This window comes from Pongo abelii, chromosome 6 (genome assembly GCF_028885655.2).
Source record: "Pongo abelii isolate AG06213 chromosome 6, NHGRI_mPonAbe1-v2.0_pri, whole genome shotgun sequence".
Classification (NCBI taxonomy): domain Eukaryota; kingdom Metazoa; phylum Chordata; class Mammalia; order Primates; family Hominidae; genus Pongo; species Pongo abelii.
In genome coordinates this window covers 136,479,142-136,502,916 of record NC_071991.2, presented here as the reverse complement: position 1 = coordinate 136,502,916, position 23,775 = coordinate 136,479,142, and the positions used below count along the sequence as shown (strand labels likewise).

The following is a 23,775-nucleotide window of genomic DNA, read 5'->3' as shown; positions in this document are numbered from 1 at the left end:
TCTGTTTAATTTGCCAGTGTGGATCCTGCAGCAATGGGATGGTTCCTAGAGAATGACTTCAGACTACCGCAAGGAAGTAGTAGTTCTGTACTGGATATTGCATCTTTGCCAGAGCAGATTTATGCAGTTTGAAGTGGTTTGAGGCCATTGATCTGGTGAATGCCTTCTTTTCTATTGCAGTCAAGAAAGAGGATCAGAAAGAGTTCATATTTGTATGGAATGCATAGCAACAAGCCTTTACAGTTTTGCCACGTTCCTTTTCAGTCCTCTGCCGTAATCTAGTCCAAAGAGAACTGGAGCATTTGGACATCTCATGTAACATCACATTGACCCGTCACATCGAGGATGTCATGCTGCTCAGGCAGGATGAGAAAGAGGTGAAGAGCATGGTAGAGGCCTTGGTATGACACATGTGCTCCTGAGAGTGGGAAATAAATCCTACAAAGATACGGTGACCTGCCACTTCACTAACGATTTGAAAGGTCCAACGGTCAGCAGTGTGCTGGGACATTCCTTCCAAGGCAAAAGAAAAATTGTTGCATCATTTATACTTATTGGAAAGAAGGAAGCACAAAGTCTGTTAGGAATCTTTGGGTTCTTGACAAAACACATTTCACACCTAAGAATACTGCTGCTGTGCATATACTGGGTTACACAGAGATTGCCAGCTTTGAGTGGGGCTCAGAACAGGGAAGAGCTCTCCAGGCTGTGATACAAGCAGCCCTTCTGCTTGGACCATAAAATCTGGCACAGCTTCTCATGTTGGAGATGTCAGTGATGGAAAAAGATGTAGTATGGCATTTATGGTGAGTCCCAATAGAGGAATCACAATGCAGACTCCTTGGATAGTGTAACAAGGTCATGCCAACTGCAGTGAAGGATTACACTCCTTTCAGAAAACAGCTCCTAGTTTCTACTGGGTCCTGGTGGAGACACCAAGTGATCATGGATTCAAAACTGGCTGCCATCAGCTACATCCTTTTAGACACATCAAGTGATAAGGTCAGGCAGGGTCACTATCAAAGCCATCATAGGATAAAACTGGTACATCTGGGACTGAACACAAGTGGGACCAGAGGGCACATGCACATGCAAGCTGCATGAGCAATTAGCCCACATTTCCATGTCACTCACTACAGGTGCACCAGCACCCCTCCCCCAGCCTCACCTGTGGTCATGTGAGGGGGTCCCATACAACCAGCTAAAGGAGGAGGGAAAAAGACCAAGTTTGGGTTAAGGATGGGCTAGCTTAATATGTGGGTACAAGCTGAAAATGCATGGCAGCTATGTTACATTCTCACTCAGGGAAGGCTTTGAAAAACAGTGGTAAGGGAAAATTTCCCCAGCGGGAGGAGCTTTGAGAGTGTACCTAGTCATCACTTCGTATGGAAGGATTATGGCCTAGGGTTAGAACATACATGGACTCATGGGCAGTGATGGTGGCCTGGCTGGGAGTTTGGGAGCCTAAGAGTAAAAGGAAGCATAAGAATAGATGTTTGGAAGTGGGCAGTTCATATCACATTAAGACCCACAAAAGATGTGCCAACTACACAAAATAACTTGGCCAGTTAATGTTGGCCAGGCTTAGTGACAGGCCCTCTCCCCGACTGCTGCGCAAAGAGGCCATGGTGGCCAAGAGATGGAAGCGATGAAAGAACCTAACAGCATAGATTATCGTTTGCCAAAATGAACACAACTACTGCCACCTCTGAGTGTCCGATCTGCCAGCTATAAAGACCAATGCTAAGCTCTATTCCTTAAGGAGACCAATAGACTACTTGGTGACCAGTAGACTGCATCAGGCCCCTTTTGTCCTGGCAGAACCATCGGTGGTTCTCACAGGAAGAGGCAGTTATTCTGGATTTGGGGTTGCCCTTCCTCCCTGCAGAGCCTCAATAGTAGCACCCTTTTTTTTTTTTTTTTTTTAGACGGAGTTTTACTCTTGTTGCCCAGGCTGGAGTGCAATAGTGTGATCTTAGCTCACTGCAACCTCTGCCTTCTGGTTTCAAGTGATTCTCCTGCCTCAGCCTCCCAAATAGCTGGGATTACAGGCGTGTGCTACCACATCCGGCTAATTTTGTGTTTTTAGTAGAGACAGGGTTTCACCATGATGGTCAGGCTGGTCTCGAGCTTCTCACCCCAAGTGATCCACCTGCCTCGGCCTCCCAAAGTGATGAGATTACAGGCGTGAGCTACTGTGCCTGGCCAGTAGCACCACTTTCTGGAGCCTTAAAGATTGCCCAATCCACAGACATGGAATCACACTTAACATAGCATCTTATCAGGTGAATCTTTTCATGGCACAGAAAGTGGAGGGAATGAACTCATGAACATGGTGTCCATGGTCCTATCATACACTTCACCACCCAGTAGCTATAGGATGAAGTATTGGAATGGCCAGTTAAAGATGAAGTCAAAGCACCAGCATGGAGGTGATACCCTACAATGATGACATAGACTCCAGAACATCATGGTATATGCCCTGAATCAGTCAAGTTAGTATGCTACTGTGTCCATACATGAGTCTGGAAAGAATAGGTAAGCCTGAGTGCCCTACTTAGTATAATTCCAGTGACCCCCTGCAATTTCCTCTCCCCGCAATGCTGGGCTCTGCAGAGTTAGAGGTCCTGGTTCCCCAAAGGGGCACACTCTTGCCTGGAGATACACCAGAGATCCCACTGGTCTACTGTGATGGCTGTCACCAGGTACTTTGGCCTCCTAATGGTCAGAGACTAGCAAGTAAGAGAGGGAATGGCCATCTTATCCGAGGTAACTGTTGCTGGTCAGCAGGAGGTGTGGCTGTTTTTACACATTGTGGGCAGGTGGAATATGTGTGGAATTCTGGTGACCTATTTTGGTGTCTCTTGGTAATCCTTTGCCCAGCTGGGCCTGAGATGTGCTCAGACCACTTACAAATAGGGCACCCGACCAGATAAAGCTACTGAGAGCAGATGAGGTGGTGGCCAAGGGTGAGAGGGATTGGAATGGATAGTGGTGGAAGGATATGATGAGGACCAGACCACCAGCTGTGGCCTTGAGACCAACTGCAGTGACAAGGACTATAGTTCATTCCATTAATTTCCCTCTTGTAAGCTTCCTTGTAGGAAAAGTGACCCTGAAAAGCCTGTTCCCTAAATACAAATGGATAAAGAAAGCCATGTAGTACAAAGGGTGGACTACAGCTGACACAGGGTGGCACTCAGGTCAAGCTTGCAGCCCAGCTTTGAGGAGCATGTTTAGCCGATATCCTCCAGCTTTAGCTCTTTCAAGATCTGCCCCAGCATTCGAGCTGAAGTCATCCACTTCTCCGGTGGACCCCACCAGTGGCTGAACAAGGCAGTACAAGGGCCTAGCCTTTCTGTCCAAAGCTGGACTCCTACTACAGAGCTCCTCATTGGGCTGGCAGAGACTGTGTCAGGTCCGCACCAAAGTCTGATAGGCCCCATGGATCAATCAATCAATCATGCTTTTTCCTTTGACATTTTCTGGCATTATGCCCCAGAAAAAGTGCAGAGAACGTTCTGCACTCTTAACTCCATGTCAGGATCTCCTTCCTGGAGAACCCAATCTCTGATGGCACATATTTCAAAATTTTTCAAAATGTCTCCTTTTCCCTTCCCAGAACTCCTTAAATCACCTTTCTCTCTCACTTTCCCTTTCTTTTTTCCTTTCACTTTCCCTTCTTTTTTCCCTTTTTCCTTTCCCTTCCTTTTTTTCCTTTTCCTTCCTTTTCCCCTTTCCTTTCCCTTCTTTCCTTTCCCTTCCTTCCTTTCCCTTCTCTTCCTTTCCTTTCCCTTCCTTTCTTTCCTTTCCCTTTCCATTTCCCTTTCTCTTTTTCTTTCACTTTCACTTTCCCTTTCCCTTTTTCTGTCACTTTCCATTTCCATTTCCCTTTCCCTTTCCCTTCTCTTCCCTTTCCAAAAGGATCTTCCTCTGTTGCCTTTGCTGGAGTGCAGTGGCACAATTGTAGCTCACTGCAACCTTGAACTCCCGGGCTCAAGAAATCCTCCCGCTGCAGCCTCCCAAGTAGTTGGGACTACAGGTGCATACCACTATGTCTGGCTAATTTTTATTTTTAGTAGAGATGAGGTCTTGCTGTGTTGCCCAGGTGGATCTCACACTATGTTGCTCAGGATGGTCATGATCACCCCACCTTGGCCTCCCAAAGTGTTGGGATTACAGGCACAAGCCACTGCACCTGACCCTTAAATCATTTCTCATGGCTTCAAATCGGAGGAGATTCTTTGTCTGTACTCCCAACCACTGTAGCCAAACTAGACTCTTCAGTCTCTCATCTTCTATAGTCCCATTGTGGCATTTACCCACGAATTTGCTTATATTTCCATGCATTTTTTCATGTCTTCGCATACATGCTCCTTGAGTGCAGGGACTATTTCTTAAACTTCTGCATGTTCTTACATTACTAACTAATGTAAAGACCACATAGAAGATAGTCAATAAACATCTAGAACTTAGTTGATTTGATAATAAAGGTCCCTGGGAACCTGTCAGACCACAAATAAGGCCAAGTGGATTAAAAGACAACTATAGAAGCAGCAACTAGAGGGAACAGGATGTCCCTCTTAGACATCCTAAGATGATCCTATGTAGCCCCCATGTTTGGCTGGTTTTCATAACAAAGTACCTATTCCTGAAAGAGGGTTTATATACCATGAATGACAAAACTGAGGAGAATTCTCATTAATCATTTTGAAGAATTTCTAAGTTGACAATCAATTCTATTATTTTTTTAAAAAGATGTGTTTCTTATCTGATCAATGACCCATCTATTTTATTTGAAGATGTCGGAAAAAAAAAAACACCTTTTTCCTCTTCAACTTCTGTCCTGTCTTTGGGGGCCTAAAAATTAACTGGCACTAGACAGATAAATAGGAGAAAAGACAAAGTTTATTTACACATGCATGCAGGAGCTTCCAGTAACAGAAAACTCAAAAGTAAATGTTTATATACCTCAACTTAACCAAAAGGAAAGTTTTAGGGCTTCAGTAGGAGAGCTTGGAAGTTTTGATTGGGTTGTTTTGTGTTTTTGAGACAAAGTCTCAGCGCTATCACTCAGGCTGGAGTGCAGTGGCACAATCCCGGCTCATTGCAGCCTCCTCCCATGCTCAAGCAATCCTCCCACCTCAGGCTCCCGAGTAGCTGGGACTGCAGGTGCACACCACCATGCCCGGGTTATTATTATTATTATTATTATTATTATTATTGAAGAGAGCTCACTATGTTGCCCAGGCTACTCTTGATCTCCTGGGTTCAAGCAATCCTCCCACTGCCTCCGCTTCCTAAAGTGCTGGGATTACAGGCTGAGCCACAGCACCCAGCCCATTGGGTTTTTTTGGTGCTAATGGTAATGGGACAGCCTGTCTTCCTGGCAGCTGAATACTCCGAGAGGCTTTTAATGGCACCATGTTTTCGGGAGGTTCTGCTTTAGTCAGATAAGGGAAGTTTCATTAAGATTTCTTTCTACATCTTCTGTAGCTCAATGTTTTCACTTAAAAACAATCTTTATGTCAACTCTGGGGGTCAAAGTACGTCCCCACGGTGGAAAAGTTCTTGTCCCAATCTCTACGGGGAGGAACCGATCTGAAATCTTGGGATATGTCTTAGCATGTCCATCGTGATTGAGGTACAAGCAGCGGTTCAGGGCACTGAGTTAGCGATTCTAGGTAAGCAAGATCATGTCAAGAAGTGGCTCGTCCAAAAGTTCGTGAAAAGGCAGAAACGAGGGAGAGTGACAATCGTTGTTCTTTAAGAGGGCACGGTGGTGGAGAAGAAACTTGCACATCGGGGCCTGGGGTACCACGATCTGGGGCCTGGGGACGCGATTTGGGGAAACTCGGTGGCATCTGGGCTCCGCTTGATGCCAGTGCGTGTTCATGCAAGTTACTTCCTCAAGTTCAGGATGAGGATAATAATATCTACCGTGTGGAGTTGCTGGGAAGATTCACTACCAACGGAGGCAGAGCGCACGGCTCGCAGGAAGCCCTCGCTAGGGTCTGCTCTTTCCGGGAATGGGTGGGGTGCGCACTCCTCAACAGGGCTCTCGAGACTTGCGTCACACGCCTCAGTCGGCTGGCTTATAAAACACCGGCCAGAGCCCCAGGATCGCTTTTAGTTTCTCTTCTTTCTAAAGAAGCTTTGCGGAGCCCGGCTGGGGAACCTCACCCTCGCCGAGCCTAGAACCGAGAGGGGGCCACCCCAGGCGGTCACCAGCAGATTTGCCCGCGCGTTCTCTTTCTTTCCACCCAGTTGCCCTTGCGGCCGGCTGTAAACCTGCCACTAGGACCCGGTCGGTGAGATCTAGCCTCTTGACCTGAGATCCGAGAGTGGATCGCTGGGCTGGGCTAACGGCGACGGAGAGCGCGCCCTCGCTGACTCCGGGCGCGCCCAGCAGTAGCACCGCCCGCGCCCGCCCCTGGACACTTGTAAGTTTCGATTTCCGATTTCCGCGGAACCGAGTCCCGCGCCGCGGCAGAGCCAGCACAGCCAGCGCGCCATGGCGGACCCGGAGGTGTGCTGCTTCATCACCAAAATCCTGTGCGCCCACGGGGGCCGCATGGCCCTGGACGCGCTGCTCCAGGAGATCGTGCTGCCTGAGCCGCAGCTCTGTGAGGTGCTGCAGGTGGCCGGGCCCGACCGCTTTGTGGTGTTGGAGACTGGCGGCGAGGCCGGGATCACCCGATCGGTGGTGGCCACCACTCGAGCCCGGGTCTGCCGTCGCAAGTACTGCCAGAGACCCTGCGATAACCTGCATCTCTGCAAGCTCAACTTGCTGGGCCGGTGCAACTATTCGCAGTCGGAGCGGTGAGTGCACCCGGAGGGAGGGGCGCTGTCCGCAGCCGTGGTCGGGGTGGACTGTCCAGGCGGGCACTGTTCTGGGAGGGGCACGGCCTCGCCGGGACCCCGCACCTGACAGCCTCTGCCTCCAGCCACTCCCTTCTCTGCTCCCCTCTGGGAGCCTCTGCAGGGCTCGTGCTTCTACCTTTGCCGTTCCCTTCCTTCCGGCACCTCCAGACCTTTTCTCGAGAATGGCTAAAATGCTAGTGCCTGGCGGAGACCAGGCTCAACCTCCACCCCTTTCCCCGCCCGCCCGCACGAATCAGAAGAATAAAGTGCTCTGGAGCCAGCCAGGGCCTAGAGAAGCGGGAGGCAGGTTTGGGAAGGAAGGAAAGAGCCTCCAGTCTTTGGTATCTTGAGTCTTTCCCTCCCTACTACCTCCTTCCCTAGACGTGGCGGAGCCAGTAACCCAGCCGCGCTGGGCCCCCGGTCCCTCTCCGCCGGAGCGAGCTGCAGGTCTCTCTGCTTGTCCCTCCCTTCCTGGTCACCCCCTTGCCCCTCATCACCGCTTTTCTGATGCCTGGCGCGTAGCAGGGGTGGCCCTTTTCCAGGTTCCTGAAGCTGTAGCAGCCGCGGGCCTTCCCTCCGGGTGGTCTCTCCACGGTGGCGCGCGCAGTTGACCGCCTGCCTTGGGACAACTCTCTTAAATCCCTTTGAAGCAGTGCGGCTCACCTCTCGGGCCACTGCTTCTGTTGTTTCCGTTTGCCTTTTTTTTTTTTTTCGTCTAAATGCAGATGTGCTGCAAGGTTTGGGTTAAGCCTCTTGAGTGATTTTCTTCCCAGTTTCTCCCTAAGAGAGCTTGCTCCCTCGAGGACAGCTGCACATCTAAAAAGATGGCTTCCAGGTCCACATTCGCTGCCCAGGCCTTTCCCTTGATCCCAAGCCCTTCCTCTCCCGCGTGTGTCCTGTCCAGAGAGTCAAACTCATCTTTTCCCCCGGGCGGGGTTTTAATCCTCCTCACAATCTGTCATCACCAAGTCCTTTTTGTGAAGTCTCTTTCCCTTCTTCAAACTCATCTTTTCCCCCAGGCGGGGTTTTAATCCTCCTCACAATCTGTCATCACCAAGTCCTTTTTGTGAAGTCTCTTTCCCTTCTTGGCGGGTTCCGCCTTCCCATCTAATTTCTGAATGAACTGAATGAATGCCTTGTTGAATTAATGAATGGTTCTGTCTGGCCAGTCTTTCCTCCCACCCTTTCTGTCACTATGTGCTTCTGCTCAATTACTTTTCTCGATAGAGTACTTTTTACACTTGGCCCATTCTTAAACACTTTGACTTGTGTCCCAGGGTTTAAAATGGTAGTCAGCAAACTTTTTAGGCTGGAGTGCAGTGGCTCCACCTCGGTTCACTGCAACCTCCGCCTCCCAGGTTCAAGCGATTCTCCTGCCTCAGCCTCCCGAGTAGCTGGGATTACAGGCATGCACCATCTCACCCGGCTAATTTTTTAGTAGAGATAATTTTTTAGTATTTTTAGTAAAGACAGGATTTCACCATGTTGGCCAGGCTGGTCTCGAACTCCTGACCTCAGGTGATCTACTTTTCTCAGCCTCCCAAAGTGCTCGTATTACAGGCATAAGCCACCGAGTCCGACCGGTCAGCAAACTTTTGATCACGCACCTAACAAAAACTCCAGTCACTCACCCCCAATATACGTGTAATAAAACATACAAAAGTAAGTGTTTTAGATGGATGAGGTAGAGGACGCAATATATTTTTTAAAAAATTTCTTTACAGCAAAAACCCTTTCAGCTCACCCTAACGTTTTTAAAAAGTGCTTGAATGTGTTCCTTTATTTAAAAATTTCTTTAATATGTTGTGAGGCAACAATTTGAAGGTTGTTTCTGAGTTGCTGGGAGTTATAGGTATCGAGGAAATCATCTAAGTCGTTGCTGGTGACTGAAGAAATCTCTGAGAAGAAGAGAGCAGAGGGTGGAGGATAGAAAAGGAAGGAACATTCTAGCATGTTCTAGCACTACACCAAATAACATGGTTGGAAGGCTTTGTTATGTTTTTTCGGTTCTTTTCTATTATGACAAATTCTTCACCAACTAGTGTTGACTTTTAGTATGAAATACATATGCTTTTTATTTTTTGATTTCTTACTATGGATATTTTCAACATACTCAAAAGTAGAGAGAAAAAAAATGATGAAGCCCCTTCTACCCATCATTTCATTTCAACAGTTTTCAAAATATGGCCAGTTTTGTTTCATTTATTCTCCCTATTCCCCGTGTGTCCCCAACTCCAATGTGTTATTTTAAAGCAAATCTCTGCAACCATTTGATTACTAAGTGCTTTAGTATCTCTAAAAGATAAGAACTATGTTTTATTAACATAATACAGTACAATGATCACATTTTTGTAAAAAAAAATACAATTTTAATATCATCTATTGTCCAGTTGGTATTCAAATTTCCCTGATTGTCTTATAAATCCAACTTTTATTTTCAGGAAAAAGGCTACATAGACATAATCCTTTAAAAAAATTTTTTTTTAAATTAAAAAAATTTTTTTTGGATAGGGTCACCCAAGGCTGGAGTGCAGTGACCCGATCTCAGCTCACTGCAAACTCTGCCTCCCAGGTTCAAGCAATTCTACTGCCTCAGACTCCCAAGTAGCTGAGGTTATAGGTGTGTGGCACCATGCTTGGCTAATTTTTTGTATTTTTAGTAGAGATGGGTTTTCGCGATGTTGGCTAGTCCTGTCTCGAACTCCTGAGCTCAAGCGATCTGCCGGCCTAGGCCTCCCAAAGTGCTGGGATTACAGGCCTGAGCCACTGCCTCACCTGGCCTATAATTGTTTTCATATGTTACATATCTAACATTTAAATACTTTGTTTCAATTTGTTGTAGGCAATATGCTTAGAAATTTTAGTTTTTTGAATTTTATTATGGTATATTTTTCCCTGGTGTGAAACAGCAAAACTGTTTTAAACTCGTTAATTGGGTTGTTAACCCCCACTTTTACAAGAATATATATAATATAGGGATTATTTGGTCTATCTAAATTTGGATGGACCCTCCAAAGAATTCAATATTTTTTAGTAGAGTGATAAAATCTTATTTCCTAACATTTATTGGCCGAGCTATATTTTTAATTTCATTTTACATCACTTTTGAATTTGGGAATTACAAACTTCTAATCTATTAATGTGTAAAGTGTTCTAATAAGGACCTCTGGGAGAATTTTTTTTTTTTTTTTTTTTTGGTCCTCGGGTCCTAGAAAACATGTTTTTTCCCCCCATGTATGTTTTAAAAATATTTTCCTCTTAGCAAGTAATTAAACCTTGTCTTCCAAAACTTGCCACTTGTGAGTTTAAGAACTTTCTTTGTAGATTACCAGTTAATGTGGTCTGTTAACTAATTGATACCCACCTTGACGTTACTATTCAGTTCAGTAAACTGGTCTCTGTTTACTGGGGGACGATTTGCATTGTGCTGGGTGTATAAAATTTTGTCTGTGGTACTATTATTTATAGATAGGATTTATCCTGTCTATTCTGTAGTTCCTGTCTTTTCTTTTGTAATGTTTTTAGTGATACATTTTAGTTGACAACAGGGCTAGCTTCGATGTTGGATAATTGTTTTGGTGAATCGGTTTGGATATTTCTATTTGCTTTGCTGAAATATATGCCCACATATGGAGTTCTAATCCCAGTTCTGATGCAAAAATAATCACTATTTATCGAACAAATAACTATGTGCCAACCACTATGATAAGCACTTTGGAGATGATATCCAGGTTAGTCTTTAGGATAGCTCCTAAGGTAGTATTTTAAGTCCCATCCTTATTATAGGAAACTCGGGCATAGAGTCTTTCAGAAATCTACTGAAAGTAACCTAACTAGAAGCTGGCAGGATTGGTATTTGAACCTAGATCTGCATGACTTCCTTTTTTTTTTTTTCTTTAGAAATGAGATCTTGCTTTGTCACCCAGGCTGAAGTGCAGTGGCACGGTCATAGCTCACTGCCACTTCGAATTCCTGGGCTCGGATGATCCTCCTCCCTCAGACTCCTGAGTAGCTGGGACTACGGGTGGGCGCCACCACGTCTGGCTAACTTTTTTTTTTTTCTTTTTTCTTTTTTTTTTTTTTTTTTGAGACAGAGTCTCACTCTGTCGCCCAGGCTGGAGTGCAGTGGCGCGATCTCGGCTCGCTGCAACCTCCGCCTCCCGGGTTCAAGAGATCCTCCTGCTTCAGCCTCCCGAGTAGCTGGGATTACAAGCATGTGCCACCACACCCAGCTAATTTTTGTATTTTTTAGTAGAGGTGGGATTTTGCCATTTTGCCTGGGCTGCTCTCAAACTCCTGGGCTTAAGCAATCTTCCCAGCCTCCCAAAGTGCAGGATTACAGGCATGAGCCACCGCTCCCGGCCTTGTTTGACTTTCTTTTTTTTTTTTTTGTGACAGAGTTTCGCTCTGTTGCCAGGCTGGAGTGCAGTGGCGTGATCTCGGCTCACTGCAATTTCCGCCTTCCGGGTTCAAGCGATTCTCCTGCCTCAGCCTCCCGCGTAGCTGGGACTACAGGCGCCTGCCACCACGCCTGGCTAATTTTTTTTCTTTTTTGTATTTTAGTAGAGACGGGGTTTCACTATGTCGCCCAGTCTGGTCTTGAACTCCTGAGCTCAGGCAATCCGCCCACCTCAGCCTCCCAAAGTGCTGGGATTACAGGCGTGAGCCACCGCGCCCGGCCTTGACTTCTTAACTAGCTACTTCCATTGTCCAGTAACTATATGAAGTTATTAATTCAAAAATTTTTTTTGCCTGCATGATTTCTGTTTAACTGTTTCAAGCAGGCTGCCTAGGCGTCTTTACCTTGCTTTGTGGTTTTTGCCAATGTGGGTGTTTCCTCTGGGTTCTTTCCTGTTTGTATGTCTTTCCCTTTGGGTTAATTCACATTTTGGGTGGGGCTGGGTAGATGGGAAAAGGACTAGTTGACTATTTCGCAAGTTGAATAGAATATTGAAAAACGCAAAGAATAATATAACAAGCATCAGAGAATATTTATTCTGAAACCATACAAGTTATAACTCACCTCCTAGAATAAATGTGTTCACATTTTTCAATTTTGCTCCTCTTTTAAAATATGGTAAACAATCATAACAGACCTAACGTTATTTTTTTCTCATCCCCAGTCTCATTTCCCTTTCCTAAGAAGCAGCTTCAATCATGATTTTGGTGTGTATCTTGCCCTTCCGTGATTTTATAATTTCCTCTTGTGTATATTTGTATCCATATACAAAAGGTAGTATTTTATGTGTTTTAGAATTTTTATTCAATGCTGTGTTTTGGAGATCTATTCATATTGCTACACAAGGACCTAGTTTATTCATTTTAACAGTTGAAAAGTATTTCATCATAGGATTTATACCACAGTTCAGTTACCTATTCCCCCCAGTAACGGATATATGGTATATTCCAGGTTTTTGTTATACCAAATCGTGCTGCCAAGAATTTACTTGCAAGTGTCTCTTGGTGCTCATGGTTAGAGCTTTTCCAGGGTAGATCATTAGGTAGTGGAATTGTTGGTTTGAATTGTTACATAGCTTCAACTTTTCCAGATTCTGACAAATTAGTATAAAGGTGGCTGTGCCAATTTATACTTATATGTCTGAGTGTCCCAGTTTCCTCATTTTCTGGCCAATTAATGCTTGGTGTTATCAGGCTTTTTTGGCTTACGCCAATCAGAAGGCTTTGAAATAGTCATTACTTGAATTAAAAATTTTTTTTTTTTCCTGGGCTGAGTGCAGTGGCTCATGGCTGTACTCCCAGTGCTTTGGGAGGCCAAGATGAGAGGAGTGAAGACAGGAGTTCAAGACCAGCCTGGACAACATAGTGAGACCCCATCAAAAAATAAAAAATAAAAATAAAAATAAAAAAATAAAAAATCAAGTAAAATAAATAAAAAAATAAAAATAATTAGATAAAAAATATTAGCTGGGTGTGGTGGTAGTCCTAGCAATGCTGGAGGCTGAGGCAGAAGGATTGCTTGATCCCAGGAATTTTGAGGTTACAGTGAGCTATGTTCATGCCACTACACACCAGCCTGGGCAACAGAGTGTGGCTCTGTCTCAAAAAAATTTTTTTATAACAAATTTTAAAAGTTTTTGTATTAAAGTTTTTATTTCATATATATCATATATATATATACACACATATACATATACATATACATATACATACTTTTTTTTTTTTTGAGAGAGGATCTTGTTCTGTCACCACTCTGGAGTGTGGTGGTGCAAACATGACTCACTGCAGCCTCCACCTCCTGGATTCAAACGATCCTCCCATGTCAGCCTCCCAGTAGCTGGGACCAGGCTAGTGCCACCATACCTGGCTAATTTGTGTGTGTGTGTGTGTGTGTGTGTGTGTGTGTAGACGGCATCTCACTATTTTGCCCAGGCTGGTCTCGAGTGCCTGGGCTCAGACATTCCTCTTGCCTCAGCCTCCCAAACTGCTGGGATTACAGGCATGAGCCACCGAGCCCAGCTCAGCATGATTTATTACTGTTAAATATTTAGATATTTGTATCCAAGCCTCCATTTATAACCTTTCTCTGGGCCCCACCAGTTTTAGAGAAGGACTACTCTGATTCCCTGAAATGTCTTCATTGCTTTCTTTTGCATGAATGTACACAATTTATATATTGATTTTCTTATTATTAAAATTGAGACTGGGCTCAGTAGCTAACATCTGTAATCCCAGTACTTCGAGAGGCCGAGGTGGGAGGATCTCTTGAAGTCAGGGGTTCGAGACCAGCCCGGGCAACATAGCTCCTACTAAAATGTTAAAAAATAAAATTAGTTGGACACAGTGGCACACACCTGTAGTCCCAGTTACTCAGGAGGCTGAGGCAGGAGGATCACTTGAGCCTGGGAGGATGAGGCTGTGGTCAGGCACAGTCACGCCACTGCCCTCCAGCCTGGGCAATAGAATGAGACCCTGCCTCTGAAAAAACAAAGTAAAATTGATATTATTTTAAGTTTTTGCTATTACACCATTATGCTTTGAACATTTTGGTATATGCTTCTTTGTGTACATGCACATGAGTTTCCCTAGGGATCTAGTTAGTGGAATTTTGATTCTTAAAGTTTTATGTGATAATGCCAAATTGTTTTCCAAAGTGTGTTTGCCAAGTTATACTCCCACCAGAAGAATAAGAGCCTTCCCTTGCCTCACATCGTGGTCAGGTGGTATCATCAGCTTTTTAAAATTTGTGCCAATACAAGGAATGTGAAATTGTATCTCATTGTGTTTTTTTTTTGTCTGCTTTTGTTTTTGTTTTTGTTTTGAGACAGAGCCTCGCTGTCACTCAGGCTGAAGTGCAGTGGTGTGATCTCAGCTCAATGCGGTCTCCGCCTCCCAGGTTCATGCCATTCTCCTGCCTCAGCCTCCTGAGTAGCTGGGACTACAGGCGCGTGCCACCACGCCCGGCTAATTTTTTTTTTTTTTTGTATTTTTAGTAGAGACAGGGTTTCACTGTGTTCGTCAGGGTGGTCTCGATCTCCTGAGCTCGTGATCTGCCCACCTTGGCCTCCCAAAGTGCTGGGATTACAGGCGTGAGCCACCGCACCCAGCCCTCATTGTGGTTTTAATTCTTTATATATTCTGGATCTCTAGCCCTTTTAAGTCTTATGACTCGTTTTTTAAGTTTGTCTTACTTGGCATCTTAGTAGTTGCTTCTTATTTGCATTTTACTTTTTTGGTCATCATAGCACTCTATTTTTGTTTGTAACAGTTTTTGTTTGTTCTTTACCATTTTAAAAATGGCTAAAACTATTTTTATTTATTTTTTGAGATAAGTTATTTATTTTTTGTTTGTTTTTTACCATTTTAAAAATGGCTAAAACTATTTTTATTTATTTATTTATTTATTTATTTGAGATTTACTTATTTATTTATTTATTTATTTATTTTTTGTTCTGTCACCCAGGCTGGAGTGCAGTGGTGCGATCTCAGCTCACTGCAACCTCTGCCTCCTGGGTTCAAGCGATTCTCTTGCCTCAGCCTCCCAAGTAGCTGGGATTGCAGGCATGTGCCACCATGCCCGGCTAATTTTTGTGTTTTTAGTAGAGACAGGGTTTCGCCACGTTGGCCAGGCTGGTCTTGAACTCCTGACCTCAGGTGATCTGCGCTCCTGGGCCTCCCAAAGTAAAACTATTTTAAAGTGTTCAGTTCAGTGGCAATAAGTATATTCATGATGTTGTGCAACTGTTACCACTATTGGAATCCCAGAACATTTTCATCACCCCAAAGAGAAACCCCACACCCATCAGGAACCAGTCCTCATTCTCCCCTTTCCTCAGCCCCTGGCAATCTCTAACCTACTTTTTGTTTGTTTTCCAGTTCTGGACATTTCCTATAAATGGAATCTAATAATATGTGGCCTTTTGTGTCTGCTTCTTTCACTAAGGAAAAATGATTTGCATTTTACTCTTGCATGTTCCGTGTTGTTTGTGTGGGCGTATTCATCTAGGAGAAGTCTTCCTGAAGGTCCTTCTGTAACTAATTCTGCACTGTCCATGGAGTCACGTTGTTGTCGGACTGGTGGCCTTAGAGACATGCTGTTTTCTGCAACATCGTGACACAAAAGGGTGCACCCTGTAAGAATCCTTTGGGAATTTTTGTTCTCTTTTCACAATCACTACATCTCAAATTTTTAATTTGATCAAATTTGACTCTCAGTGTCTGCGATTTTCTTTAGAAATTAAGCTAACAAACATTATGACATTGTAATATTGTGAACCATGATAAAATCTTAAATAGTGACAAATGAAGCATGTGCTAACACAACATTTTCTACTTTTTACATAATGCAGAGATGGCAAAATTACACATTTAAAATAAGTAGATATATTTTTCCATCCATTAAATGGTTCTAATTTGCTTACTGCTTCTGCCTGTATTTACTTCCAAACCAGGTATCTGCGATCTTTACCTAAGGCTACTTTGGAACAGAAGAAGCCATAATAACATGGGGGTGAAAAAGGGGTAAAAAGTTTCAGGAGCACCTAGGATTTCAGGCCCAGTGAGAAATCACTTTAACCAAACTGCAGCAGGGGAGCTGGTCTCAGGTTGGGAGGAGAGAGGGGAGACTTGTTTCATGATCTTTTCGCTATTTCCCACACAGGGAAGAGATAGTATTTTATTATTTTTTATGTATTATTTTGTATTTACTTATTTATTTATTAAAATAGAGACGGGGGTCTCAATATTTTGCTTAGGCTGATCTCAAACTCCCGAGCTCAAGCCACCCTCCTGCCTCAGCCTCCTGAATAGGTGGGATTACAGGTGTGTACCACCACTCCTGGCACTGAGAAGATATTTTAATATGTTTTAGACCAATTTAGAAAATCAAGCTAAAAGAGGTCGTCTAAGGAAATCGTTTCCTAACATTTTGATCCTGCATGCCTATCAGCAGAGAATGTTTTGAGCATGTACTCCTGATGTGTGTACATTTATTTAAACATTCTATGATGGAAAATTCTTAATTTGTATACTATTTACTGTTTTACTTTTTAAAACTTTTTAAAATCAATTTTATTGAGGTATGATTTACATACAATAAAATGTACCCATTTAAAGTGTATGGAGGCGGGGCGCGATGGCTCATGCCTGTAATCCTAGCACTTTGGGAGGCCAAGGCAGGTGGCTCACTTGAGGTCAGGAGTTTGAGACCAGCCTGGCCAACATGGTGAAACCCCATCTCTACTAAAAAAACAAAAAAAAATTTAGCTGGGCATGGTGGCGTGCACTTGTAATCCCAGCTACTCAGGAGGCTGAGGCAGGAGAATCTCTTGAACCCAGGATGTGGAGGTTGCAGTGAGTCGAGATTGCACCATTGCCCTCCAACATGGGCAACAGAGTGAGATTCCATCTTAAAAAAAAATGTAAATAAAGTGTATGGTTTAAAGAGTTTTGATAAATGGATGCCCCTGTGTAACCATCACAACACTCTAGATACAGAACATTTTCATCAGCCCTAAAGGTTCTCTTGTGCCCCTTCTCAGTTAACCAGGGAGTCCCCCCACTCCTCCAGCCCTTTCAGCCCAGGCAATACTTTTCTGGGCTGAAAAGATTTTTTTACATTAAAAAATATAAGGAGTTCCGGCCGGGCTCGGTGGCTTATGCCTGTAATCCCAGCACTTTGGGAGGCCAAGGCGAGCGGATCATGAGGTCAGGAGATCCAGACCATCCTGGCTAACACGGTGAAACCCCGTCTCTACTAAAAATACAAAAAATTAGCTGGGCGTGGTGGCGGGTGCCTGTAATCCCAGCTACTCGGGAGGCTGAGGCAGGAGACTGGCGTGAACCCGGGAGGAGGAGCTTGCAGTGAGCCGAGATCGTGCCACTGCACTCCAGCCTGGGCAACAGAGCAAGACTCCATCTCAAAAAAAAAAAAAATGTATATATATATATACACATATATATATATACACATATATATGTATATATATATGTGTATATATATATATGGAGTTCCAATATTTTTTTCCATCCATGATGGATTGTTTTGAGTAGCTTCTGGGATGTAGTTCCCTAGCTTTGGAGCAGTACTTCTCAAATTTTGACATGCATTTTCATCCATGGGAGAGTCTACTAAAATGCAGGTTCCCAAGTCACCTATTGGAAATTCTGTTCCGAAGAGGTGGGTTGGGGCCTGAGAATCTGCACTTTTATTCATTTATTTTTAAAATTTTCTTTTTTTTTTTTTAGACAGAGCCTCCGTCTCTCACCCAGGCCGGAGTGCAGTGGCACGATCTCTGCTCACTGCAACCTCTGCCTCCTGGGTTCAAGCAATCCTCCCACCAAGCAATCCTCCCACCTCAGCTCTGAAGTAGCTGGGATTACAGGCCTCTGCCACCATGCCCGGCTAACTTTTTGTATTTTTAATAGAGACAAGGTTTCATCATGTTGCCCAGGCTGGTCTTGAATTCCTGAGCTCAAGCTATCCACCCGCCTCAGCCTCCCAAACTGCTGGGATTACAGATGTAAGCCACTGCACCCCAGGATCTGCATTTTAAATACCACCCTAAAGAATCCATTTGCAGGGGTCAAACCACACTTTCAGAAACATAATTCCTTGGGGGTACACTTCCTGGACGACTGCAAATGCAAAGTTTTATGTGGCTTTCGAGTTTGAGGGAGCGAATAAAAGAAATGAATTTTTTAGTTCTGAATGAATGAAAGATTTTTCTTTAAGTGATCTTTCTCAGAGATTAGGGGTTCTATGACTTTTATGTGACAGACCAAAAGACATACGAAACTTTTGGCATCCTAGGCACCAGGTCAATAAATATTTATTGAGCACAAACTTTGTGTCACAAATGATAGACAATTCTAGAGGCTTCTACCCCTTCCTTTGTCACTCACAGGATCCTGAAATACTATCAACCAGTTAATTAATCTCTCTCTGGTTAATATTTGTTAACTTTCAGAGGGACTTATGCTGGGAAGTATTGCGGCAGGTGGTGGGGAGAAGCCAGCCTGTGAGAGGAGAGGGGGCTTGTGTGAACTACTTTCTCTGATCATCAAGATTTTGGTGGCCGGGTGCAGTGGCTCACGCCTGTAATCCCAGCACTTTGGGAGGCCGAGACGGGTGGATCACCTGAGGTCAGGAGCCTGACCAACATGGAGAAACCCCGTCTCTACTAAAAATACAAAATAAGCTGGGAGTGGTGGTGCATGCCTATAATCCCAGCTACTCGGGAGGCTGAGGCAGGAGAATCACTTGAACCCAGGAAGCGGAGGTTGCAGTGAGCTGAGATCGCGCCATTGCACTCCAGACTGAGCAACAAGACTGGAACTCCGTCTCAAAAAAAAAAAAAAAAGATTGTAGCAGTAACGCCACCACCTGCGGCCATCTACTCTCCTTTTTCTCAGTCCTGATGTGGACTTAGGGCGATGTTTCTCAAACTTTGCTGCATGTTGGGATCACTCAGGAAATCTTTAAAAAATACTGATGCCCGACTCCTACATTCTGATTTAATTAGGGTTTGAATTGGACATTGGGATTTTGTTTTTTTAAGTCCCTAGATGGTTTTTAATGGGCAACAAAGCTTGTGAACCATGAACTTAGGGGACTAGAGAAGTCAAGACTGGAGAGACTGTCCATAATAACAGGAAGATGATATTTTGGTGGCACTGGCGCTGTTTGTCCCACTCTTGGTACAACCGTAGGGTATGTGCAGATTCTTGGCCTCCGGCCTCCCCTATCCTCCGCGGGCCCAGCCTCCTCTGCTGCCCAGTCTTGCAAGGCCCTCAGTGCTTTCCTCTCCCTCCGTGCAGGCTGGGGCTTGCAGTGGCTGCAGCCTTGGGGTCACCATTTTCTGCAGTGAGCTGGGGCTCTCTTTGTGCCTGGTGTGTTCTGGGTAATACAGTTGTGGTTAAAGCAAGCTCATTTTTTTCGGCTCCACCCTCTGTCTCTCCCCACATCCTTTGTTACCCTGCTCATGTGATCTCGTCTGGTCTATTCTGTTTCTCCTCCATCTCACTAGGGGCTGTAGAGGCAGTGAACCATCCCTACCCTCTTATAACATGGCAATTTAATCTTGAATATCAGAAGTACAAACATGGGGAATAGGAACCTCGTGGCTTTAAAATAATATCGCGTTAGGGTTGGTTTTGACTGATGACATTTTGTTCTTTAGCTCAATGTTCTCTAGATTTTATCTTTCACACATCCTGATTCCTTTTTTACCTGGCTTGTATCATGGTGAGTGATTTCCTGTTTTCTGTACAAATCAACGATCTTTTTGTTTTTGCCAACCCAATTAGGTGTTGGGGAGCAGAGGGGAAGAAGGAGAGAAGGGAAGGAGTACTTCGATATAAATTACTGCCCAAAAAAAAAAAGACTCGGGTTAATGTCTCTTTTTGGTCTGTTGAGTTCAGAGCTAGCCCTGTGTTTACCGATTTGTGAAGTGCAAGAGCTCAGAGGCGAACATCCAATTCAGGAATCTAACCCAGAATCGAATCTGACAAGCGCATCCAGTGATTCTCAGCTCTGACTGCACATTGGAATCACCTGGGCTCCCACCCCAGTCAAATGAAGCCAGTCTCCAGGGTGTGGCCCAGGTTTAGGTTATTTTCAACACTGCCCAGTTGATCATTATGTGTAGCCAGGAATGAGAATCACTGTGCAGGCTAGTTGTTTAGACTGCACCCGTGGTGAGAGAGAGCGCTTATTGCCTGGGCTAAAATAACATTTTGTTCTGTGGCTGGAAGAGAAAAGTGAAAAGGTCATTTGTTTTTAGGCTTTTGTCCTGAGTTCCTTAAAGAGAGACAATTCTGCTCCTTCCAAGGATGTCTTTGCTCTTTTTTTTTTTTTTTTTTTTAGGTTATCACCTCCTACCGCAACTCGCCCTCTTTGTTTGAGGTTTATTTGCTCCAAGTGTGGGTAGCATTCTGCAAACGCTTGTTTTGTCCTGGGAAATTCATAATAATTAGTAGGAGAGCTCTTTTTATACTGGCGAGAGGGGAGTTCCCACAGCTTCTAACCAACCTTCTGTAGGACCTGTTGTCCTTTTTGGGGAGGTGGCCCTGAGCTGCCTATACTCCAAGTATGTTCGTAAAACCAGATTGTTAGACATGCAAATTCTTGGCCTCCAACCCTAGATTTACTGATTGAGACACTCCAGGGTAGGGGCCCAGGAATCTAACGGACTGCCTGTCTAGGTGATGCTGATACATCCTAAAAGATTGAGAATCACCCTGGGAGGTCCGGGATGGGGCCTGAGAATTTGCATTTCTGACAACCTCCCAAGTGATGCTGATGATGCTGGCCTAGGGACCAAATTTTCAGCATCGCTAGCTTAGCACACCCCAAGAGGCCGTGGGAGGCTTTCACACCATTTCCTGGCTGAAGCCCACTAGCCAATATTAGGCACCTGGAGCTGGGACACAGTGATCAGAAGAAAGTCGGAAGGAAGGTTCTGCCACCTGAAACCTACACATGACCGCCTTCAAGCTCTGATCATGGCCCATGCTGCTGAGCTTGTCTGTAACAATACTAATTTTCACTCGCGTCCGTGTGAAGAGACCACCAAACAGGCTTTGTGTGAGCAACAAGGCTGTTTATTTCACCTGGATGCAGGCGGGCTGAGTCCGGAAAGAGAGTCAGCGAAGGGAGATAGGGGTGGGGCCGTTTTATAGGATTTGGGTAGGTAGTGGAAAATTACAGTCAAAGGGGATTGTTCTCTGGCAGGCAGTGGTGGGGGACACAAGGTGCCCAATGGGGGAGCTTTTGAGCCAGGATGAGCCAGGAGAAGGAATTTCACAAGGTAATGTCATCAGTTAAGGCAGAAACAGGCCATTTTCACTTCTTTTGCGATTCTTCAGTTACTTCAGGCCATCTGGATGTATATGTGCAGGTCACAGGGGATATGATGGCTTAGCTTGGGCTCAGAGGCCTGATACTAATCACAACAAATAGTGCCTATCACATAATGTGTTCCTACCACACGCTTTATGTGATTTATGTCCACGATCTCTGCTTGCACCCTGCTTAAATAGTAGGGGGAACAGTGGCTTAAATAATTCAGGATGCCAATTTAAATTTTTTTGGTTTGAAAAAGTTTCAGATCTGTTTTTGTTCGTTTTTCCGGCTTAGGTTTTTGCTTGTGTTTTGGGATGCATGTTCATTACTGGATCTTCCTCTTATCTGTCACCTTTGATTTCTCATTTTATCAGGCATCAGTTTCCCAAAGTAGGATTATCGTGACTACTAAATTAAATAACATAGGTAAAGTTCCTATCACTTAGTAAATGCGTAATAAATGTTAATTTCTGTAATTAACCCAAGTAGAAGGTAAGTGTAAACTGCCCCACCTTCGTGGCTGATCAATATCCTGAAATTAGGGCAAAGATAAAGCCCCTAAGAAGCCGCTGGGGAGAAGTCTAGGGAATGTGGGAAAACGAAGCAGAATTTGCCAGGGAAGGGGCTGCAGGTCAGACCAAGACGAGACAGAGATGTTGCAGGTTGAGACTGGGTTCAGGGTGAGAATCATAGAATCTAGAGGAATAAGAAGTTTGCCTGAGGATGGAGATGAACAATGAGAAGGAAAACCAGGCCCCCAGGTGGGCAGCGCCACGGACCCCAGCCAGTGCAGCATGGGCTAGCTTTGACTTTTCTTTCAGACATGAGCACCTTTGGAAAAGCCTGGACACCTGAGGTTCCAGGCAGAGGGCTCCCCATTAGGCTCTCTGGCTTCCCTTTGTTATTTAGAGGAAGTGCTGACTTCAGGGACCTTGGAAGTGCCACACTCCTCAGCTAGGACAGGACAGGAACAATTCTGCATCTCGCCGTGACCTGCAGACGTGCCGTAGGCTTGGCTCTAAGTTCAGGACGTCTGGGCTGGAGCTAAAGGGGAAGCAAAGATTCTTAATTCTTTCTGACTAACAAGTTGCTATGTAATGCCCAACCTTGTTTTTACTAACCCTGTTGTTAGACTCTCTTTCCTTTAATCACCTAGCCTTGCTTCCACCTGAATTGGCTCTCCCTTAGCTAAGAGAGCCAGACAGACTCCATCTTGGCTCTTTCACTGGCAGCCCCTTCTTCAAGGACTCAACTTGTTCAAGCTGACTCCCAGCACATCCAAGAATGCAATTAACTGATAAGATATGGTGGCGAGCTATATCCGCAGTTCCCAGGAATTCGTCCGATTGATGACGCCCAAAGTCCCACGTCTATCACCTTGTAATAGTCTTAAAGCCCCTGCACCTGGAACTGTTTACTTTCCTGTAACCATTTAACCTTTTAACTTTTTTGCCTACTTTACTTATGTAAAATTGTTTTAACTAGACCCCCCCCCCTCCCCTTTCTAAACCAAAGTATAAAAGAAAATCTAGCCCCTTCTTCGGGGGCGGAGAGAACTTTGAGCGTTAGCCGTCTCTTGGACACCGGCTAAATAAACGGACTCTTAATTCGTCTCGAAGTGTGGCGTTTTCTCTAACTCGCTCAAGTACAACAGCTAAATATATCAGAGCCAGAGGGGAGAACCTGTCTAGTGGTGGGAAGTTTCAGTGAGGTCATTTTCAGCTCAATATCAAGAAGAATATTAGGGTGGCACGGTGTCTCACGTCTGTATCCCAGCATCTAGGCCTAGGTGGGAGGATCGCTTGAGCCCAGGAGTTCGAGGCTGTATGAGCCGTGATTGTGCCACTGCACTCCAGCCTGGACAACAAAGTGAGACCCTGTCTCAAAAAAAAGAAAAGAAAACATTAATGGTAATGGCTAATGGCCATCAGAACAATGAGGTAAGATCCTTGTGAGATAAAGAGGCTCACAGTCATCTGGTCAATCCACCACAGAGAGGATTTCTGCTTTGAGGTGGAGGCTGGAGGGGATTACCTTTCTTTTTTTATTTTTTTGAGACAGAGTCTTGCTCTGTAGCCCAGGCTGGAGTGCAGTGGCTCGATCTCGGCTCACTGCAAGCTCCGCCTTCCAGGTTCACGTCATTCTCCTGCCTCAGCCTCCCGAGTAACTGGGACTACAGCTATTTTTAGTAGACATGGGGTTTCACCGTGTTAGCCAGGATGGTCTCGATTTCCTGACCGGTGATCCGCCCGCCTCGGCCTCCCAAAGTGCTGGGATTACAGGCGTGAGCCACAGTGCCTGGCCGGCTGGAGGGGATTACTTTTCAAAGGCCCTTCTTGCTGAAGGAGTCCTTCCTCCGGGATTGGTAAAGTGGAGTCTTAGCCCAGCTGCTGAGGCTTCTGGGTGGAGTCTGGCGGGGACTAGTTATCTGAAACCACAGTGCAGGACCAAAAAGCTGAGGTCGACCTTATCAAGGAGTGCCAGGAAGCCAGGGTCACAGGGTGGAGAAAGCAAGGAAAGGGCCCGCCTGGGAGAATGGCTAGGATAGAGGCTGTCGCTAGAGCCTGAGCGACTGGCCTTGACTTCTCCAGGAGGCAAGGTACACGGAG

The 23,775-nt window shown here is 45.0% G+C and overlaps 1 protein-coding gene across 2 annotated transcripts in view; it reads left to right on the top strand.

Moving 5' to 3' along the window:
- Positions 1–4,897: 4,897 nt before the first annotated feature.
- The window catches only part of ZC3HAV1 (zinc finger CCCH-type containing, antiviral 1), a 65,894-nt gene continuing 47,016 nt past the window's right edge, over positions 4,898–23,775 (top strand). The window contains exon 1 of one of the 2 annotated variants that reach the window (XM_024249285.3): positions 4,898–6,822. In XM_024249285.3, coding sequence (XP_024105053.2) covers positions 6,515–6,822 — 308 coding nt within the window. In that variant the 5' untranslated portion in view covers positions 4,898–6,514. 2 annotated transcript variants of the gene reach the window in all.